The sequence below is a fragment of the Indicator indicator genome, chromosome 2 (genome assembly GCF_027791375.1).
Source record: "Indicator indicator isolate 239-I01 chromosome 2, UM_Iind_1.1, whole genome shotgun sequence".
NCBI classification, from domain to species: domain Eukaryota; kingdom Metazoa; phylum Chordata; class Aves; order Piciformes; family Indicatoridae; genus Indicator; species Indicator indicator.
The window spans coordinates 33,075,053-33,097,251 of NC_072011.1; the positions used below are offsets into that span (position 1 = coordinate 33,075,053).

The window sequence follows — 22,199 nt, forward strand, 5'->3', positions numbered from 1 at the left end:
TACTCTTCATGGTATTAAATATAGTAAAATTGGACAAAAAATAAAACATACTCAGATTAAATCTTAGGATGAGAGATAGATGCTGTTTTACTTTACCTAGAGATGATGATGATAGCAGCTGTTTCTTCTTTTGATATGTCTGTGACTCAAGCAGTGCATAGCCAATATATAGAGCTTGAGTCTGTAGCATTGCACTGACTTCATAGTTCAGATGATTTGAAAGGTTGTAACTGTAAGTCCATAAAATTGACAGGAATTTGAAGAGAACCTCTGAATCTTTTAGGTGTACCTTAAATGTAACAAAAAAGGGAAGAAAAAAAAATAAAAGAGAAAAGCACTTAACTTTAATTTCTTCTGCAAATTACTACTCACAGAATCTAATAAACCACCTGAAGCAAAGGAGTACACACAAAGAGAACTAGAGAGCCAGATCCAGTGTCTTTGGGGAGAGAAAGTTACTGAGTAGATGCTTTTGGGTAAACAGTACTTGCATGCGTACACCAAATCCACATATTGTGTAAACTGCTGTCTTATTTAAAGGATAACTTGCAGTTTACAGGTATGTTATTACAAAGGATTTTTTTTTTAATTATAAGAGACTGAAAACACATCCATATGAACATTTGTATAGTATTTCAACTGTGGAAGGAAAATCTTATATGCTAAATAAAGAGATTCTATTTCCTGTTTTGTGCAGCACTACTCTTACTATTACACATACTCTAACTTTTTCATCAATCATACAAGGTAATTTTCAAAAGTCTATGAACTAGCCTCTCAGAGGAGCTGAGCATTCAACTTGCTTGTACAGGAGTTTTTTGTGCTACCTAATCACTTCAAACTTTGTTCTTAGATTTTTTTCTGGATTGACTGTATAGGCTTTATAATAACAGAGCATGGACCAAAATTAACAAACTTTGAATCATAAATGTATCACTCACAGACACAGGTCAAAGTGTCCTCTCATATCCTCAATAGTAGTAACTGCTCCAAGAAGACTCACTGGATTTAGTTTTTGTCCCTTCTATGCTCAGTTACTGCAACTTCACTATGTTCCTGTCAAAATTTAATGATGATAGCTTCGATTCTGAAGCAGTTACACTGCCTCCTAATAGCATTCTAAAACAATTTTTACTACATGGTCCGGCAATGGCTAGCACGCTTTCTGTCTGCAACATGCTCTCTGGAACCCTAAGAGCTCTTCATTCGTCAGACTGGAGTGCCCACTCAACACCCTGCAGACTGAGCACTGCTTGCCAGAACAACTGATAAAGCTTCTGACACTCTTGCCCATTCTATTTTCCACAAGTCCATCAAGATCTAGGTTCTCGTAGGTACATAGTTACAACTCTATTGACCCTTTCAAATTCAACAGTCTCAAAATGGGAGACCAGCAGTACTCCACAAGTGAAAGAAGAAAATTATTGTTGCAGCTGTTGCCTTCACTAGGCCTTAGGACATTACTAACCCCGTTCCACAAGCTGTCTGTAGTCCCTCCTCCAACTCTCTGCAGTATGACCCAGCCTGCTCAGTCAAAAATCCCATCAAAATAACATCTTTGCTTCCCTGCCGACAGCCTTTAACTAGCCAGGCAATGAATTGATCTCCATAATAGCTCACTATCAGTGTAATTTCACTAGATCTTGGAGTGACTGATAATCAGACAAACTTATATACAAGAATTAACATCAGAAACAAGTTCTTATTCCTTCTTTCCTCTGTTTGTCATGTGTAGTTCTTGATGAAACAGCATCAAATTCCATAACTGATGCTTTGTGTCAATGCCTGTCTTCTTTCTTCCTCAGATGTCATGAGGAAACATGCAATATCTTCTAAATTTTTCCTTCAAATTATTGTATTTAAAAACTACCAAATTTTACAGAGTAAACCAAAACACCTTTTAGCTAAAACTTCAAGCTCTTGACTTTGTCCTGAAAATCAATGTTGTTTTCACCTTTGCCTCAATTCTGCATTTATTTGGTTTATTTCGTTTTCCATTATTATATTTAATTAGGATTAGATAACCAGCTGCAGTAACAGCATGCCACAAGCAGTGTTGCATGATCAGTTCTCCATTTTTCTCTTTCCTTAACAGTATGCATTCTGACTAATAATTCAGAGCAACAAATGCAAAATACCTTGAGTAAGAGATTCATCAGTGCCCTGTACTGAGTGGAATTGCTTCCCTCACTAGCTCCACAGACAAGTAGGTCAAACAGCCCCAAAAGGAGGTGCAGGTAGTCCTTACTATCTTGATTCAGAGATTCGGGATTCCACCAAGTTTCCTCTAAAAAAATACAGGTTTATTATAAATAAGACAAAGTGGATGCACATGGACACCTTCAGACATCAAGGGGAAACAGACATGCCTGGTTAAAAGAAGACAAAATATTTGGCTGATTTCATGTTCACAAGATAATCTCAATAAAAACAAGAGAAGAAGCTTAGGGAAGCAAGGGGCTTCTAACAAGTTGTGAAGACAGTTAACCTTCCTTCTTCACTTCATAGATATAAATGACAGTCGAAATCTTACACCTACCTTTTGAAAAGGACAGAGGAGGTTTTAGGCCATTAATGAAGTTTTTCAGTAAGAACAAGAACATAGCTGACTCCTCTGCATAAGCAGTCTGCTCACTATTGAGCTTTTCTATATACGCAATTAACAGGTCCTGAGGCACCAAAGTTTCCTCTGCTGTTTCAACAGACCAATTCAGGGGAGTTTCCTGTGAATGAAAATTCATTTTAGAATCATAGAATTGTTAGGGTTGGAAAGGACCTCAAGGATCATCTAGTTCCACCCCCCTGCCCTGGGCAGGGACACCTCACACTAGATTAAGGTTGCTCAGAGCCACATCCAGCCTGGCCTTAAAAACATCCAGGGATGTGGCTTCTACCACCTCCCTGGGCAATCTGTTCCAACATCTCACCACCCTCATGGTGAAGAATTTCTTCCTAATATCCAATCTGAATCTACCCATTTCTATTTTTGATCCATTTTAATGTATACTGTCAAAATTTCATGCAACACAAGACATTAAATTCAGTCCTAAAATTCAGGAGTATTTAATTTTTAACCTCAAAATAAGTATCCTGATGAAGTGAATTACATTTTCTGATTTTACATTTAAACTTGCATTTTCAGTTTTAAAACCTATGCCAGCTCTGACTACCGTAATGAAGTGTATGTCAGTGAGGTAACAGAAGAGTAATATATCACTCTCTCTAAACCTCTCTTTTCATAGGCATTAGGAGTTATTCTCAGCATTTTGTGCACAGTCAGTGTAATCCTCTCATCTAGCTTTGTTCCAGCAACATAACCCAGATCTTTCATATATTCCTATATATAAAAACTCTTTTTCAGAATTATCTGAGGTCAGAATAACCAATTATCTTGTATTGCTATTTGTGTGTGTGTGTGTCTGCACACACAGAAATCCAGCCCTATTCATGTGGGTTTCTTACACAGAAAAAAAAAGAACAAACTGTTTCAACATCAAAATAAATCAAGAAAGCCCCTGTGGAAAATACACATAAAATTAAAGCAAAAATGTTGCAGCAAGATGCAGAAATACTCTTTCTGAACACTTTTCCTTCCCCTTTAATGGCTTCTCTTTCTGCCTGTCAATACAACTGCTTATGGAGCTGTGGAATAAACCAAAACCCAACAAATTCAGCAACGTTTCTGATATTGTTACAAGGACTTGCTTTGAGGTTCAAATTTGTACAATCAGAATGGGTTGGGTTGGAAGGGATCTTCAAAAATCATGCACTCTAGAGAAAGCCTTCCTGCCACGGTCAGTGACATCTTTCACTAGACCAGGTGGCTCAAAGCCCCATCCAACCTGCCCTTGAACACTTCCAGGGACTGGGTATCCACAGCTGCTTTGGGTAACCTTGTTCTACTGCCTTACCATCCTCATATTAAAGATTTTCTTCCTTATATCTAAGCTGTATCTACCCTCTTTTAGATTGAGATCGTTGCCCCTTGTCTATCACTACAGGCCCTGCTAAAAAGTCTCTCCCCATCTTTCTTACAGGCCCCTTTTAAGTATTAGAAGGCTGCAATAAGGTATGCCTGGAGCTTTCTCTTCTCCAGGATGAACAACCTCAAGTCTCTCAGCCTTTCCTCATAGCAGTGATATTCCAGCCCTCTGACCATGTCCTGGCCCTCCTCTGGACCTGCTCTTAACCCTCTCTTCTTCATACTCAGTTGTATTTCTGTCTGTCCTCTATTAAACAAGACAGCAAAAAACTTTACTTCATGACTAAAATTCTGATATTCCTAAGACAAATAATGACACCACATGATGTCAAAGGGTACCTGGCAGAATTGCCCCATACTTTGTGCCAAGCCCACACCAATGAAACATTGAATCAGGTAGTGAGATGTGAGGCCTAAAGCTCTGGAGTTCCGAAGTTTTTAATGCAGACACTATGCAGTGGTAAAATACAAGAGCAACTTTTAATGACAGCTTTTAGTACAGTTGACAAGTCTGTGTTTTAGCTCTGAAAAAAACTAAGTCAAGATTTTCAGTCCTTCTCAATGTTTCTTAACTTCTTGCTCTCCAATAAAAAAAGATGTCTCCATTAGAAAGAAAACGCCCTCTCCAAACTGTTTGTGTCTTACCTCTGCAGGATCACAAGCTCTGAGATTTTTGATTTTTTTATCCAAGAAATGGAAGACTCTGATAGCCACTGAAAAGTAACTTTCCTTCATCTGTGTATTGCAGCAGCACTGAGCAAGCACTGAACCAATGATATAAGTAGTTACTTTCTGACGTACACTCTCAGATTCCGTTTCAGCAACAAGAACCAGGTCATCAACCTTAGAAAAAGGAGTAGAGGAAGAACAAGTCTGGAAGATAGCAGGACTTCACTATGACTTTAAACTGCTTTTCATTTACATACCCAGATAATCCTTGTTACCTTCTATCATTAGTAACAGCTGCTGTAATGGTATACTCTGGAACCTGGGAATACACAGATATCTGTTTCTATGAACTACCCACAGGTATGTTTGTTTATTCTTTAGAATTATTTTTCAGGAAAATAAAAATTCCTGTAATTTAGTTAATCTCATCATTTCTCCAAAGAGATAAGAGCTTACATTAAGGTTGAAATCTGACTTATCTAATTTGTACTAGGGTTTGTTATTTTTCATATATATATATATATATACATATACACACATATATATATGTATATATACACATACACACTTGTCTATTGGCTTGGTGATAGAACACTAATGCTAAGAAGAGCACATACAAAGTTCTTCTATAGCACATTTGTTCTACTACAGTGACCATTCAAAAAGTAAGATCTCTTGGGGTTAGGGTAACATGGTGCACATACCATTTGCAATAGTAAGGGAGAGTCCCCTGAAGTCATGTTTTTAGAAAATAGCAGAATCATTTTGTTGTTGGCCACTCCAATCAACTCTGCAGGCTTGCTGGATTCAATTGCCTCTTGAAGAGCTAGTCCAAAGGGAAAAAAAAAAAAAAATCAGAAAATCAGACAATCTAGGTGTGCAAATTGCCTATTAAAACACTGGTGGGTCACTAATATTTAGAAACAGTCAGTAACATACTAGAGAATTTCTTCATTTTTAAAATGAGTTTTTAAGGAACTCCACCCACACTGACAGCATGATAGCTTGTTAATTGCAGCTAGTCTCTTTCATTAAGTTTTTAGGTTCAATAAGGATAACATCCTAAATTGTCACCACCTCTTTTTTACCAAATCAGTTACAATTAATGCTTTACCTTCTCGCCAACCTTTCAGTAAAGGGTGTAAGGTGCAGAGATCAGATTCTGACAGACAAATGGCCATTTTCCAATCTGAAGATTTTGAATTCACAGTAGTGATTACCATAAAAGGTAACAAGCGCATTACTGCTTCATCTAGTAGCTCTTTTTTCTCTTTCAAAATCTCCTCATCGAATAAAATTTTTATTGCTCGCTCCAGAACCTTGTACCTGAAAGAGAACAAGTCATGTTGAAAATCCATTGTTCAATCATACCAACAGTAATTCTTTTTCTCCATTTTCCATGGCAATCTTCTGAATCCAAACAGCAGTGAGAATAAATAAGGAATTAATGGGAAATCGTATGCAAATCATTGCCTGTTTCTCTTGTAACTCAGAGCATAACAAGTATTTTATGTGAAAAACAGTTTATAAAGCATTCTTTAGAATTACCTTAAAAAACAATTAATCTTTACACGATGAATGTAGACTGAAAAAAGGCACATACATACCACTTTCCATCCTTTGAAAGATCAGCATTCTGGAAGATGTTCAGAAGACTTGACACTACTAGTTCTGGATTTAATTGTTTCCTGTAAATCTGAAAAGTAATAAAGAAAAAGAAAATAAATTATAAGAAAATGCAAAATATTTTACCATATCATAATGGAAAATACATCTGTTATACTTAGTGGAAACAGAGATCAAATATTACCAATGGTATTCCTATTGACAATCATGTAGTAAAAATATTACCTGGTTGTCCAGCATGCACTCATCATATGCTAAAGGACGGAGAATTTATTGAATGCACTTTTAGTAAAATTCATACAATAAACAAAACACTTTGTAATTAAGTAAGAACTGTTTTTACTTTACATAGCATCTGTATGACAAAAATCTAAGGGACATTAACAAAGGATTCTAAAGTTTAAAGAATCACTCACATGCTTTTGTTCCTGTTTTTTAGTAACTGAGAATGAATGAACACACAAGACCAATTACACCACTGCTAATAATATTCTCCACTACTACTAGCAGAAGTAATAAAAAAAGACTGTTACTCTAGCTGGAAACAATCAGTACAATGCATACCAGAGTCCTATCCAGTAAACCTGAGCTGTAGTTCAGGACTTTGCCATTATCAACCGACCAAATGACTCTCATATGGAAAAACTCAACTGAGCACTTCGCACTAGCCTAGTGATTTGTCAGTGCATCATTTTCCGTGCAAATGGCAAATAACATGGCTTGCGTTTTTATAGCAAAATGTACAGGATAAACAGGAAGCACACTTTAAATAACAGCCAAAGATTAAAATATGCCTTAGCAGCTACAGGAAACAAACAAACAAACAAAAAATCAATAAATTCAGGCTAACTGCAAACGCTTCGGGGTGGGGAAAACTCTGAGCCAGGAAACAACACAAGCTCCTAAATTTGTGCTGCTTCATCCTGTCCCAAAGGGCAGAAGCCACACATTAAGGACATAAAGAGAAAGATAATTACAAAGAATATATTCCAGACACACATATTCAAGATCAGCTAACATCTCACCTGACATATCACACGATAGACTCTTACCTCCAAAGAACTGAGAGCAGACATTACAACATCTCTGTTGTCATCCTTGAGCCGACCAAAAATGGCTTCTTCTATGAAAGTCTGATCAAAGCCTTCCTGAAAAAATGAAGGAAAAAAAGATTCAAAGGACAAATCCATAATTTGTTGGTACCACAATTTACAGGCTTTTAATGAAATACCTGAAACTGAGTACAAGAAAAGTGGCAACATAATCTAAATTAAACCTTACAGGCAGACTAACTTTCAACAGCAAAAAAAAAATTAGAAGTATCCCTTAAACTACAAGCAGCTTAATAAACAAGAACTACATCCAGTCTCCAGAACAGGGGGAAATGCTGCCAGAAGCCTACCGAAAATACCATGAAAAACTGTGAGCATGATATGAGTAAATAAATGTTCCACTTATATTCAACTGATACGTATAGCTAGCAGCTTTTTGAAGATTTTGGTTAAGTTCTCTAAGTGAGAGATTCAGGACACAAACAAACCTTTGATGTTTCAATAACATCTTTCAAATGCTGAAGCGCCAAGACCCGCACAGCTGGCTGAGGGTGATTCAAACTAAGCAGAAGGGAGGTATCAGAGTCTTCCAGAAACTGAAATACAGATTTCAGAGTGACTTACTGCATGCTAAAGATACTTGAAGTATATATAACAGGATAAATTCTTTAAGCAATTTTTTGTACCAGAAGAAAATATGTGTAATTCAGACTCATAGAAGCATCAATTACATAAAAATTATGTTGTATAACTGTTTCAGATTTGGCAGACAGTTTTTGGGGTACAGATTGAAAAGTACAGTAACCCACAGACACCTTTTTGTCCTAGAAAAGCACTACACTTATCTAAGGATTCTGAGAAAGGTCTAGTGACAGCGTCAGTGTGACAGAGCACAGATAAAAACTGTTAAAAAGGCATCTCTGCCAATCCAGCTGCATGCACTTATCTCAGGAACCTTAATGGCTCGAAGAGAGTCATATGCCTTTGTTCTGCATGCCTTTTCTGTTAACCCACTTGTTATTCAGTCACAGAATCTGTGCCTTCATTAAATCAGTACAAAAGCACACAAAGCACAGTTTATTATTTTCCCTATGTGATTTCAGTCTTTCAGTAACTGCAAACAACAGTCATAATACTAACTATCTCTTAATAATATATTCCTTGGACAGGCCTGTTCCACTCACAGTTGTTCTGTGTTAGGCTGGATTTCAATTGATTTTCAGAAATGGCACAGGAATAACTCTCTAGTCACTCTATTATTCCCTATTACTGACTGTAAACGTTCAGGAAATCAATGCAACGACAAGGACCAAGCATCTTCTCTCAATGGAAATTCGTTTGTCACATTTCCCAAAACAAATACCTCTGAAATGGACAAAATCTTTACAAGAAGGCCTTGCTGAGCACACCATGTTGTCACTATTGACCATAAATTTTAACCATAAGAAAAAGCTCTCATGCATGACTGTTCATAATAAACAGAAACTTAAAAGATCCGGTGGCTTATGATTTTACCACAGTTTTGAGCAAGCCACCTCCCTGCGCCCCAAATCACACTTAAGTAAGTTTGGTTTTTTTTCCAAGGTTTTTATTGTTAGGAATGATAAAAAATTTTCTTTAGGAAGAAGACAGAGCAGAACTTTCTCAAAATATCAGCCTTCTGACAGTATAACTAAGAGCTAAGATCACAAACTGAGGTTCTACTTACCTTGTACTTGCCACAGCTTAGTGAAAGAGAAATGAATTGGTGAAAAAGATTTTGCTCAGTCTTATCTGTGCAATCTTCCAGATGCTTCTCTAATACACTGTCTAAGGCTTTAGGATATCTGCCAACAGACAAAACCCCCGTTTTCCACAGAGAATTACAAAAGAAGATACACATACTGAAGAAATACAGGGAAATATAAGGAAGCTGAATGCACACATACATCTAAACCAGCTACTTTTAAGCAGCTTTGCAAAGGCAAACAACCATTATGTCTCAACACAGCTGAGCAATACACAGACTACTAGGATAAATAATGCACAGAAAGGGTCATGCTACACAGAAAATAGTTATACAAAGTCCATTGGTCTTTGTCCATGCATTAGTGGCAACAAAGTATGTAAGAGCAGATCAGTAAAATAAAGTTTGGACAGAGACTAGGAGTCAGTTATTTTTACTCCATTTAGGCAAGAATATTGTGCTTACTACACCCAATAAGCCAAGACTGCAGCTGACATCACCACTCTACAGACAGGCCTGTCACAGAAAAATGGAACTTACTTTCTCTCAAGAAGTCTGATCAGAGGAAGCATTTTTTGATTTAGTGCAGCCATTTTCACGGGATTAGATTCAAACTCTGTACCACACAAGATAAACTCTTCAAGAAACTTGCTAAAATTACAAGCAAAAGAAAAAGTCACCATTTTTTTGGATAGTAGTTTTCATTAATGTTACAAAGCACACTGCTAAACAGGTTAGGATTAATATGCATTACTTATTTCAAGTACAGATTTTGTCCTGGACTTAAGTTGGGACTCTGTCCCATCAGCGCTCACACATGTGTTAAAGTATGGCTCTTCCGGATTACCAGTGTTTCAGTTTCAAAATCCAGGTTTGGAGTTAACTTGAAAAATCAGAAAAACATGCTCATATGCTAATGTCATCATCAGGAACTACTTTATATTAAACAATGACTGTAGTACTGCAGAAGAATAATAATGGAAGTTAACTCACGAAGCCAACAGGCGATCTAAATCCTTTTCCAGTGGTATACTCTGAAGGATAGCTTCAAGATGTTTGATGTAAATCTGATTCTCTGTCTCCTCAGATTCTCCTTGTTCCTCTAAGAACAATGAATCATTATAAAAGATGAGCAACAGTTGGAGAATAACTCTTTAATATCTATTAAATCTAATAGCTTGTACTGGCATAATCATCTAGTGAATTACACACACAACTGAAAGACCACAATGTTCACTGATTACTAACTCCCCGTGAGCTGATGGCAATGCTTTTATACCAATGTCATTAAAATGCCAAAAGCTGTATTGCTACCAATAAATTCAAGCATGCTTTAGAACCTTCCACACCTGCTACCACAACCTGTGCTAGCAACACCCTACAGCATTCCCTGGTGTGAATATGGACCTTTTCATCTAAAAAGCTTTCCCAGTCATGATTTGGCTACTACTGCATGTCAGGCAGCCTTGCTGTCCCAAACTGTCCCCAGGCACACATAGACTCTGGTAAACATAGATTGCCCCTACTTAAACTACAAATGGAGTACAGGTAATCTTCCTAAAAGTTATTTTGCAGTACTACAATACATCCGAGTCAGGATTTTCATATACCAAAATTACTGCTAAAATAGAATTATAGAATCACTCAGGCTGTAAAAGACCTTTAAGATCATCGAGTCCAACTATAACCCAGCTACCATGACCACTAAACCATATCCTGAAGTGCCACATCTACACGTTTTGAACGCCTCCAAGGATGGTGACTCCACTACCTCCCTGGGCAGCCTGTTCCAACACCTCACCACTCTCTCAGTCAGGAAGTTTTTCCTAATATCTGATCTAAACCTCCCCTGGCACAACTTAAACCCATTTCCTCTCATCCTATCGCTAGGTAATTAGGAGAAGAGACCAACACCACAGCCTCACAACAGCCTCCTTTAAGGTAGTTGGGCAGTAAGATCTCCCTTTAGCTGCCTCCTCTCCAGACTGAACAACCCCAGCTCCCTGAGCCTGTCCTCATATGACATGCCCTCCAAACTCACCAGCCTCACTGCTCTTCTCGGGACATGCTCCAGGACCTCAACGTGCTATACTATGGCACCCAGAACTGAACACAGTACTCAGGCTGCAGCCTCACCAGGGGCACAGTCACTTCCCTACTCCTGCTGGACACACAGTTTTTGATATAGGCCAGGATGCTGTTGGACTTCTTGGCCACCTGGGAACACTGCTGGCTCATGTTCAGCGGGCTGTCCACCAATACATGTTTTTCCACCAGGTTGCTTTCAAGTAGTGCAAATCAACATCTAAATAAAAGCAGTATAGATATGACAATACCTAAAATAGCTTCCTGAACCAAGAAAATGCAGCACACATAAAAGCTCTATGACATCTCCACATGTATTGGTGCAATATTTAATGGTAGAAGCTAAAATTACACAATTATGACACTGACTGGAGCCATCTGCCCTGAAAAAAAACCTGTGAAAACCATAAACTAACTTACCCATATCACTTTTCATGACAGTGCAAACAAGGTGAGGCAACAGGTAACTTAGAAGAGGAGAGATATCATAGTCTGCTGAGAGGCCTTGCAAAACTGTTACCAGTTCTGGGGTTTTGCACAAGTAATTAAATGGCCTGCACAATGAAACAGAGAAATAAAAAATCCCAATAAAATATGTATGCTCATCTGGGTTGCTGACACTTTCATACCATGCAGACTTCCTCAAATCCCAGCATCAGGTAATGGTCTCATTGTAAACGAGTAAGATGATTGAAAGGATTCCACTACCTCATTATCAGAGGATTACTGGTGCATTTAATATCCAAGAAGAAAACAGGGTACTGCCAGCCATGCTGACCAGTGCTGCTGCAATGGCACAGTGAAGATACCTACATTTTTGTGAACTGGTAGTATAGGAAAAAGTACTTCTAAGGATTGCATGAAGAGATATCCTTGTATTGTGAGAAGTGTATCTATTACAGAAAAGGAAGTGAGGAGAAAGAACAGCTAAATAACAGAGATCCTCAAAGAGAACAGAAGCAATTACCCTTCCTGCTAATAAAATACTTCCTTCATCTTGTCTCCTTTTATGCTCACCTGGCCGGATACTGCATAATGCATCAATCATGCTTCTCCTTAGTTCCCCACACCTTAGCTTTTAACTCGTACCTGGAAGGTAATCACTGTACTTATCCCAGCAAAGATTTATTCTTCTGGAATACCCATGCTAACGTCTCTGCCAGCAAGTAAACTCCCAGTACGACGCAGGACTTCCATAACTGTGTTCAACTGCACCTTAACAGCGCTAGACAACTGGGCCAGAGCAAGGCAGATAGGTCGATGTACTTCCAGAACATCTGACTTGTGGAGAAGTGGTGGAATAGAAGTACTTACACTTAATGAGTCAAACTACACAAACTCAAAGCCCTTCCACTGAAGGAACAAAACTTTTTTTTTTTCCCAAGTTATTTAAACATCACATTTGCACTAGCATTATTATGCTGGCTTCTCTTGCAGTATTCCTGCTTTCAGGAAAACCTCTTACTGGCAGAGTTTGGTTTTGCAGATTGACCATAGTCTTTTACTGATGGAAGTGGCAGAAGAGGGATCAAAAAATGACAGACTCAGACTAGACTTCTTAGCTGTAGGGAGCACACAGATTTTTAAAGTCAACCAAAGAAACTGCTGAGCCTTTTGAAATGTCAACTACAAAAATTTCTAATAGTAAAGTATTCCTTTAATGCAGAGGAAAAAAAAAATATCAAAGTGCAGCCAGAGCTTCTAAGAAGTGGGAAAACCCAATTCATGTAGACTTACTTTTTCCCAAGTTTGTCTCCTTTCTGAGTTTGTAGAAGTAGGTTCAAGCATGATACCCCATCCCTGAGTAATGAGGGCACTTTATCTAAAGTCTTGCTGATCTGTACCATCAAGGAATGCACTAAAGTAGACTCCACTGTCACTTTTACTGTCATCTGGCAGATTATCATGTATGTTGCAGCTCTGTAATCCTGTATAGAGGATTTCAACCCCTAAGAAAAGAGATAAAGGTGGATTTTTAACACACAAATATTTTTATGTTAATGTACTCTTTCTTTTAAATATTTTTCATTCTGGTATTATGGACTCATGCTACCACCTCCTCCTCCACATGTTAAATTTTAAGGGATCTATAAATTCGATTTTCAGGAGGAAAGAGTTGTCACACAGGGTGCATACATACAGAAGATACATTCACTAACTGCTGCTCTGTTCATTAACTGAGCAATAATCCTGTACAAAAGGATATTAATGCAAGCTGCATACCCTGACTCCATTTCCTCATTGTTCAGCATGGTAAGTCTCTAAGGCAGAGGTTCATTAAAACTGTGTATTTATTTCTCACAGCTCCATTCCTCATGCAGGGTAGGAAATAGAGTTCTGAAAGTGCTCATCTGAGGTGTGAAAAAACATTATTGCTCATGGACCTTCACCTGCCTGGTTTTTCAAAGCAGGCTAAGAGCAGTACAATACCACTTCACAGACCGTCCTTCTTAAATGTTCTCTGCAGACACATGTACACAGAACACAGTACACTCCATCACGCAGGAAGGAAAAAAAAGCTTCATATACCTTCTGAATGTAAGGAAGCAGCATAGAGACTATAGCGTCTGTTATCTTCTCTGCAGCTCCAAGTGCTGATACAATGGTGGAGGCATAAAACACAAGAAGAACTCTCAGTTGAGCTGAGTTGCCAGGACACTCTGAAAAGACCTGGACCACAGAAAAATCAATTGTTCAGACACCAGAAAAAAAGCGGAAAGGTGCTTACCCCCAACCCAGTAAAATACCAAAACTTCCTCATATGTGCTCTATACGTTCCTGCTGGCATACCTCAAGTCATCACCTTCTCCTAGGCAGGGGTTACTGCTCCCCTTGCTGACAAGGTAGAAGGAAATGGGATTACCTCTGCTACTGTACTTAGTCATAACAAGGTTGTCTAAATCAATAAAGATTTTGGTGTAATGCTCAAGACTGAGAACTGGGTAGCCAAGAAGCTGACTGGTATACATTTAACACTCCCTATTACATCTGTGAACAAAACCTATTATTGTGTGTGCTTTGCTTAGTTTGACAGTATCTGCATTCTAGTTCTCCAAATAACTGAAACTGTAGCACATCTTACCCTTCTGGGACAATAAAATTAGTTCTCCATTTGACATTAACTGCAAAACCAAATAAACCCACTCACCTTCTAACATTCTCAATTCTAAGTTCTCATTAATGTTTGAAGATGCATATTTAAAACACCCATGACAACTCTCAAAAGATACCCAAATTCAAAGCACGGTTACAAATTAATAGCAGAAATGACTTCATAAGGGAAATTAAGACAACTAAATACTTAAAAGCAACAGTATCTTTAAGTAATACAGTATTGCTGAATTATTTTGCCATGGCTCGTTGGTTTTCAGATCCTTCCTTACAAGAATTTCTGAAAGACTGTAATCTATACAAATAAGAAATTTTCCTATTTTTTTATGTCATTTCATAAATGACTCCTTTTAAAGTTTAATATGCAATTAAAATGTTAGTAAATAGCACAATACTATATATATACAAAAATTATGAAAACCAAAGGACAATAAAAAGAATAAATGACCAACCTTCACAGATTTTGCCACAAGCCTGCAGATGAAATCCATGAAATTCAGGTCTTTGTAGCAGTGTGTAATGACAGTACCCCTTGCCAGTGGGACTCCAGGTTTCTTTACATGGTGAAAAAAGTAAAATTAGAACACTCAAGGGTAAAGCGAAGCATCCAAAGTAAAATTTAATATAACCTCTAAATTAATCCTACTGCTCAGTTAACACCCTTTAAATTAAGCAATGGAAACCCTCATTCCTCTCTGGAATTTTATCTGTCTACATTAAGACAGGTGATGAAGAACACTGCACACAACCTATATTCAAATAACCACGCATTTCAGTAACTGACATCTTCCTAACAGTAGCAAATACTTGCATCTTAAAAACATACTTTAACTCTTGCCAAAACAAAGAGTAACTATAATTAAAGCTTTTTATAATTATCTTACCGTTCTACCACTAACCACATGAACAGGTGAACCATATTTCTAAATCTAGCAACAGAGTCACAATATTATTAATAAAGTTCCTCATGTTTCTCCCAACTTGCATTTGTGAAATACTTTTTACCCTTATTGGATCCATCCAATGCCATTTATGAGTTGGGCTTTTTATATTCAGAAGCTGAATAACTCTCACAAATAGTTTAGTCTCATGATATGGCAGAACACAGCCAATCAAACTATCTTGATTGTAAAGATGAATGTGAAATCTAAGGAAAAAAAACATATAGACAATTAAAAATTATTGGTATCCACATAACTACTTACTCTTTCATGACATGAAACACCACTTTCCCTGCATTTGGATAGGTTAATTTATATAAGCAAATACAACCTCACAAAATGTTTGTTTTTTCTTCACATCTTCCTGCATAACCCTGAAATAAGAATACTTAGCTTATGTTATAATACAAGGGTATGATACTAATGCTTCACAGTGAATACTGAAAATATTAGAATATTTAACAGCTCATTTCTAAAAGCTTCTTAAAAAAAAAAAAGCTGGGTAAATTTAGTGAAAGACAGGCAAGAAAAAAATTGCTTTTATATAGAGTATCATGACAGATCAACAATTTCACAGAAATTTATCAAAGATAACAATCTAATTGGCAAAAAGAGAACATCTGGCCCTATAAAGACTAAGCCCAAATAGCTATTTTAAATATTTTAACCTGTACTTTTGGAAAACTAAAGTTAAAAAATAAAACAATCTGGCACTTCTAATAGCCCTATTTATCATGTAGGATACTTGTTGGATTACCTGTGAATCAGCCATTCAAGGCACTTCTGTGCAGGCTTAAGCATAAAGTAAGGGGACAGATGAATCAGAAACAATGAAATATTCTTATTCAACTGCTGATTTACTGCTTTAGACTGAACACTGCGTTCCAGGCCTTTGGATGTCGAACTGAACAAACTGGACCGGAACACTTCAAAAGAAGGATCAATCCCCATCAGCTCTTCTAAACCGGTGCATCCTGGGGGGGAAAAAAAAAAAAAGAATGCTATAAATGCACCAGTTTTATTCACCAGTCCTGCCCACTGACCTCCTCACTGGCACATCCAGCTTCTTTGGTATACTGGTCATCCTCACTAAGCAAAACAAATCAAATTAGTTAACAGGTCTAAGACCAAAATTTTTGCTACACTTCTGAGTATTTCTTAACTGACAAATAAAAAAAATCATTAACAAGTATCAGCAGTGTGCTCTTGCAGCAAGGAAGGCCAGCAGCAGCCACGACTGTATTAGTGCGAGTGGACTCAGCAGGCTAAGAGATGTGAAGTGTTACCTCCGTTTGTGAGAGTGCCACTGGAGTACTGTGGGAAATTTCTAGCTCATCAGTGGAAGTAAAACAATGCTGAATCAGTCCAAGTGAGAGGAACACCTGATGGTGAGGGGACTGGAAAATAACATACAGTGAAAAGGAGGAACTGGGTCTTTTCAGCCTGAAGAAGAGCAAGTAAAAAGGAAATCTTCCTACTGTCTGCAACTACTTAATAGGCCTTAATATACGTTATCAAGGAGATGGAGCCAGAGTCTTCTCAGAGATGCACAATGGAATGATGGAAGGCAACGGATGCAAGCCAGAACATAAGAAATTTCAAACCTATATATGGACTGATTTTTTTTAAACATTGGGGTCATCAAACACTGGATCAGAGGTCTAATACTGTGTCAGAGACCATAAAGCCTCCATCCTCAAACTCAGCCAAACACAAGACTGAGCAATCTGTAGTAACTAGCCATGAGTGATGCTGACTAGTTTGTAATGTCCTGAATGATCCTTTTGGCTTTTCTTGAATATGGGTATGACTTTCCCACTTATCTCTCTCCAGATGTTTTCTGAACAGGTGATTTTTAAAACCACTGGCACCTGAACAGCCAACTCACCGATTGCAAAAAACGTGTCCCTGTCAATAGTCGCGGCTTCTTTGCAACTGAACAGCAGCGATGCTACTTCGCTGCGGTCTAGGAGGCTGGGATCGTTTTGGGGAAGTGCCAGCCGCTTCAGCTGCTCCGCGAGGGACGTCATAGCTTCGCCTTTCGAGTAAAGGAGCCTCTAAAGAAACCTAATGAAAGAAAACCAAAGCCGGCCGGCGGATAAAGCAGTTGCACAGGGACATCCCGTCTCTCCCCCCCAGCCCCGCCCCGTCCCGCCGCAGGCCATGATGCCAGCTGCCCCTCGGGGGTGCACAAACGTGGAGCTGGGCAGACCCCACCCAAACCGCGGCAAAAGAGAGACGGGGGCAAGCGGTGACACGTCCCCCCGTCCCGGACACTCACCTGCTTCCCCGCCGCTCCGCGCCGGGCCCCACCTGGGCTGCGCGCGCTGCTGAACCGGAAGCACCGCCTGGCGCGGAAGGGGAAGCTCCCACCCCTGGCTGGCAGAGGGCTGCTCCCGGGATGGGCGGGTGCTTCTCCAGGCATGCGCCACCCAGCGGGCCGGAGGGTGACAGTAGCCGTGGCCCGGGTTTCGCGCGTAACGCGTGGTGCTTCGGGGCTCAGGCTCTCTGTGGAGGCTTCGTGCAGGCGTGGAGCGGAGGTTAGTCTGCCTGCGCTGGAGAAACCGCCTGTCCAGGCGACCAGTCGGGTTGTCAAGGCTCCAGCTCAGCGAGGTTCCCGTAGCAAGGCGCGCTGCTGGTTCTGTGCTGAGGCCGGCAAGGCAGCGGCACGGGCTGCGGTGGGGATCCACTGAATAGGGTCAGCACGCACAACTGGAGCTGTTCCACTTGCATGTTTACCTCTGTGGAGTAAGTGTTGCCAGGGGAAGTGCAGGACTGCCGTGAGCAAAAGGTCTTGAAGGCTGCTGTTATGTGGATGGGCTAGATCCCCCCTGCAGAGACACAGAACAATGTAGGTTTCAAGAGTCCTCTAGCAGATGTCTGATCTAGCCCCAAAGCAGTGCCAGTTTAGAGCAAGTTGTGCATGGTTTTGTCCAGTTGTGTTTTGAGTATCCTCAAGGGTGGAAATTACACAGATTCACTGGGCCTCTCAGATTACAAAGAAATTCCCAATATTAAAAAGCATGATGTCTCCCACCAGTTTGCATTCAAGGCTGTGGGGCTTTGCACCTGGAAATCTCTGCACAGAGACAGAAGGAGAACCACGGCTTGTGGCAAACCAGAAGAAGCCTAGAAAAAAGGCAGAATTAAAACTGACCAGCTGTTGTCAGAGAATGGGTAAAATCATGCCAAATGCGACAATTCTAGCATCAGGTTTGTAAAATTATTTCCATATATCATTAAGCAGCTGTATAACTGGCAAAAATGACTATAATTTGCACAGGAAAGATGCCTTATTTGGCAATTGTTTAGGATACAACAGAAATACAAAACTGATAAAAATTTAGGGTTGAAGAGAATTGTTTAAATGGTAAATTTGAGTATCCACTGATTTCAACAAGACTCTGCTTGTGGTAAGCTAAGCCTTTGTAGGAGCAGAAAGAGGCTAGATGAAGATGGATGTCTGATGTTGTGCCTGATTATATTTGCTGGTGCCTTGTCAGAGAGCATGTATTAACTATATATCATGTTACTTCTGACATGGTATTATCTGGATGTAATGACTAATTGCTGAGCTGTTAAGGGTTGCTGGCACTTAAGTTAGAATGGTATTAAGGAGTTCGGAGGATATTATTGATTAACTGATTGTACTAACACTGAGACTGTTCATCTAGCAAATGAGCTGGCTAGGCAAGAGTAGTACAAAAGTATTGTATTTTCCCACATTCCTGTGACTTCTGTGCATCTTTTTTCCTTTATGAGGCCTTCATGTGACCACAGTTCAAACCTGCATAACTATGCATGTTTCAATGTCTAAAAATACCAGACATTAGAACATATGGACTTTGCAAAGCATGGAAAGCTGTTTATAAGAAAGAAAAGAAGTAATTTTTTAGCAATGTAGTCCATTGTTTGAGTAGTCTAGTCAGAAAGAAAAACTGTAAGTTGTAAAGTGTGCCTATCCCACTCTATTTTTTGTCATGGAGAGCAGCATGATAGGTTTTATACTTTTGTGCTTTCTGTTCCATCCTTGTTTGGTTTCACAGTAAGGCTGAAATTCCATTTGGAGGTTAAGTGGAGGAACAGGGATACTTTCTGCATTGGGAAAAAATATTTGCTCTTGATTTAATTTTAAAAGTGTTGCCTGGGAAAAATATGACCCCAGAAAGTTTATTAGGAAATATTCTTACTTGTAATTCTCCAGTGGAAAAGCAGAATATCACAGAGATTTGCCCCATGCTGGACAATAAAGTGATGCTTTTCTGAACTTACCTCCAAGCCTGTTCCAACCAGTCCCTTTAGCTTCTCAGTACTTCTCATCATCACGTAGCTGTGTAGGTGGAATTCTCACAGCTATACTACAGCTGAAATCTCCTTTACTGATGGCTGCTATTAAGCTGTTTGACACACTGTGTTGTTAACATCTTGAAGTCTTGGAATATAAATTATCATATCTTAATTTTTGTTTGGAAAACAGTGACCCGTTTCAAGTGTTTTCTGTAAGCCTATTCACTTGTAAGCATTGGTGTGTTTGAAAGATTTGATTGAGAAGGCAAAGACTATTAAAGTTTTAAAGTTCTTTGGGTAAATTGGGCTATGGCTGGAGCAAATATAATTGATGCCTTTATGTAGATAAAGATGTAGTCTTTATATTTCTTTCCCCCTTTTCATTCCAACTCGCCTCAACAGTTGTGTATATATAGCAATATATCTACAGACAGACCAGTAGGAGGAACTTTGCAGAAGGAAGTGGTGCTTAGGAACCCTCATCACACTGTGTACATTTCAGATGTTTTATGCAGACTAGATGTTGTTCTGCCCTGTCAATCAAATTCCCTTTATGTGTGCTCCCAGAATGCATCTTCTAGTTTGGTTTCATGTCTAGGCAACAGATGGGGATGAATCTAATGTAGAGTAGAAAAGGGAATTGGTTCTGATATGAAAAAACAACTGTTCAGTCACATTTGATTGTAATATATCAAAATTAAGGTAAGAAATTGAGTACCGCTTATGCAATTTACTGTTTTCTTGCAATGTTAGTGTTTGTATAAAGCACTTTTAAGTACTCAAAAGCTTAATAACTCATTTGCTAAGTTGATGGTACTTTTTCCTTCTTGCACTACTTCCTGCAATCTAGTGAGCCACCACGATTTTAGATTGCTAGAACAGTTCTATAGGAGATGGAAGGGAGCCACCATCACTTGCTAATAATCTTAGTATGTTCCCTGACAATTCCCCATGCTGTTCCTAATGGGGCATGTGACAGTGCCTGCCATCTAAAATACTACCTGATTGCAGTATAATGAAGTAATAGTAAAACCTTTCTAAGATATGTAAAGGTGATTGTAACTTCCTTAGATCATACCAAGTTCTCTAGCCTTTTTAGCAAAACTAAGTGTTAACGGATCAGTGTGTTTAAAGTGGCTGTGTATATTAACTCACCTGTAAACCAATCTCTGTACTGGAGCAGTGGCTTGAACATTTTGTAAGCCAAGGTAATCTTATTGTCAAAGGATATACTTTGTTTTGCTCTTGGTTGTAGGAGGCATACTGAAGTTTTTAGTCTTGGAGGCTGTGCAGTTAAATGCTACTCTGAGCTAATCTGTGCCCTTTGTAATTCATGGACATCTCTGCACCCTGTTGGAAGTTTGTAAGACATTTATGGTCTCAAAATGAATAGCATTACCACAATTACCAAGAACAACAGTGCTTTTATTGTGTACTTTAGGGCTCCAGTATTGTATTTTCCTCTGTTTTGAGTGCTTTCTGCTCCTTGTGACAATGCAGCAGTCATCCTTCACCTCCAGACATTGTGAAATGAAGAGACAGTACCCTTCTGTGGTATACACATTGATAAGGCCTTGAGGCCATTATTCTCTTCACTAATTTTTTGTTAGAAGCAAAGAGATTTGGATTCCTTGTGTCATGTAGCACCACAAATAGTAAAATGAGAGAGTTGAGATGTGTTTTTCCTATCTACCCTTCCTTCCTTCAGGGCTTGGTCTTTTTATGCTTACATGAGTGAAACTTGGTAGTAATTCTGATGAGGTCAGTGGAGTTATACAAGTCCACAGTTGATGTAACTGGAAGCAGAAACAAGCATAGTTTTATGGTGGTTGAGATTACAGAGAATTGCAGTTCTCGTTGCTGAAACAGGACTGAAGAGAGAATAATTCTTTCATCTGAAGGGCTGAAAGAAGCTTCCTTGCTAAGCAGTGCATCAAGCACATCATCTACTTACTGACCACTGTGGCAGGCAGTATTATGTTTCCCCAGCTTTTCTTGGAAAATTGCAGCTTCTCCCAGCCATAAATTCTTGTGTGTAGCTGCTTTCCACACCTAATAATTGGAAACCCTCTGGATGGGGTGATGGGAAGCTATTCTGGAGATTTCATGGATATGGTAATATAAACTGAGGGCTCTTGAATCAAAATTGTTGTAAAGGAAGCTTTTAAATATGCATATGAGATAAGGAGAAATAAACTCCAGATAAACAAAATAGAATCATAGAATCAGTCAGGGTTGGAAGGGACCACAAGGATCATCTAGTTCCAACCCCCCTGCCATGGGCAGGGACACCTCACACTAGATCAGGCTGGCCAGAGCCTCATCCAGCCTGGCCTTAAACACCTCCAGGGATGGGGCCTCAACCACCTCCCTGGACAACCCATGCCAGGCTCTCACCACTCTCATGGTGAAGAACTTCTTCCTCACGTCCAGCCTGAATCTCCCCACTTCCAGCTTTATTCCATTCCCCCTAGTCCTGTCACTACCTGATACCCTCAGAAGTCCCTCCCCAGCTTTCTTGTAGGCCCCTTTCAGATACTGGAAGGCCACAATAAGGTCACCTCGGAGCCTTCTTTTCTTCAGCTAGGAACATGCAGAGAAAGCATCAGCTTAAAAAGGGCCAGCAATAGTCATTTTTGTAACTCTATCTGCAGGGAGAGTAAGGAAGACAAATGGAAATGGAGAAAAATAAGAGAAAAAGCCAGTCCTTTGTGTGCTAA

At 39.2% G+C, this 22,199-nt stretch overlaps 1 protein-coding gene across 1 annotated transcript in view; it reads right to left on the reverse strand.

Annotated features, from left to right (window-relative positions):
- HEATR1 (HEAT repeat containing 1) overlaps positions 1-17,222 on the reverse strand; it is a 41,414-nt gene extending 24,192 nt beyond the window's left edge. Inside the window, exons 1-19 of the mRNA XM_054395187.1 lie at positions 17,081-17,222; positions 15,950-16,166; positions 15,257-15,398; positions 14,704-14,805; positions 13,670-13,810; positions 12,878-13,089; positions 11,561-11,694; positions 10,049-10,157; positions 9,596-9,706; positions 9,038-9,155; positions 7,819-7,925; positions 7,330-7,435; positions 6,259-6,347; positions 5,766-5,977; positions 5,356-5,477; positions 4,628-4,825; positions 2,540-2,723; positions 2,139-2,287; positions 97-289 (exon numbers count right to left, since the gene is read on the reverse strand). Of these exons, the coding sequence (XP_054251162.1) occupies positions 97-289; positions 2,139-2,287; positions 2,540-2,723; positions 4,628-4,825; positions 5,356-5,477; positions 5,766-5,977; positions 6,259-6,347; positions 7,330-7,435; positions 7,819-7,925; positions 9,038-9,155; positions 9,596-9,706; positions 10,049-10,157; positions 11,561-11,694; positions 12,878-13,089; positions 13,670-13,810; positions 14,704-14,805; positions 15,257-15,398; positions 15,950-16,166; positions 17,081-17,222 (2,788 nt within the window). The remainder of the gene's footprint in view (positions 1-96; positions 290-2,138; positions 2,288-2,539; positions 2,724-4,627; positions 4,826-5,355; positions 5,478-5,765; positions 5,978-6,258; positions 6,348-7,329; positions 7,436-7,818; positions 7,926-9,037; positions 9,156-9,595; positions 9,707-10,048; positions 10,158-11,560; positions 11,695-12,877; positions 13,090-13,669; positions 13,811-14,703; positions 14,806-15,256; positions 15,399-15,949; positions 16,167-17,080) is intronic.
- Between the last annotated feature and the right edge of the window lie 4,977 nt (positions 17,223-22,199).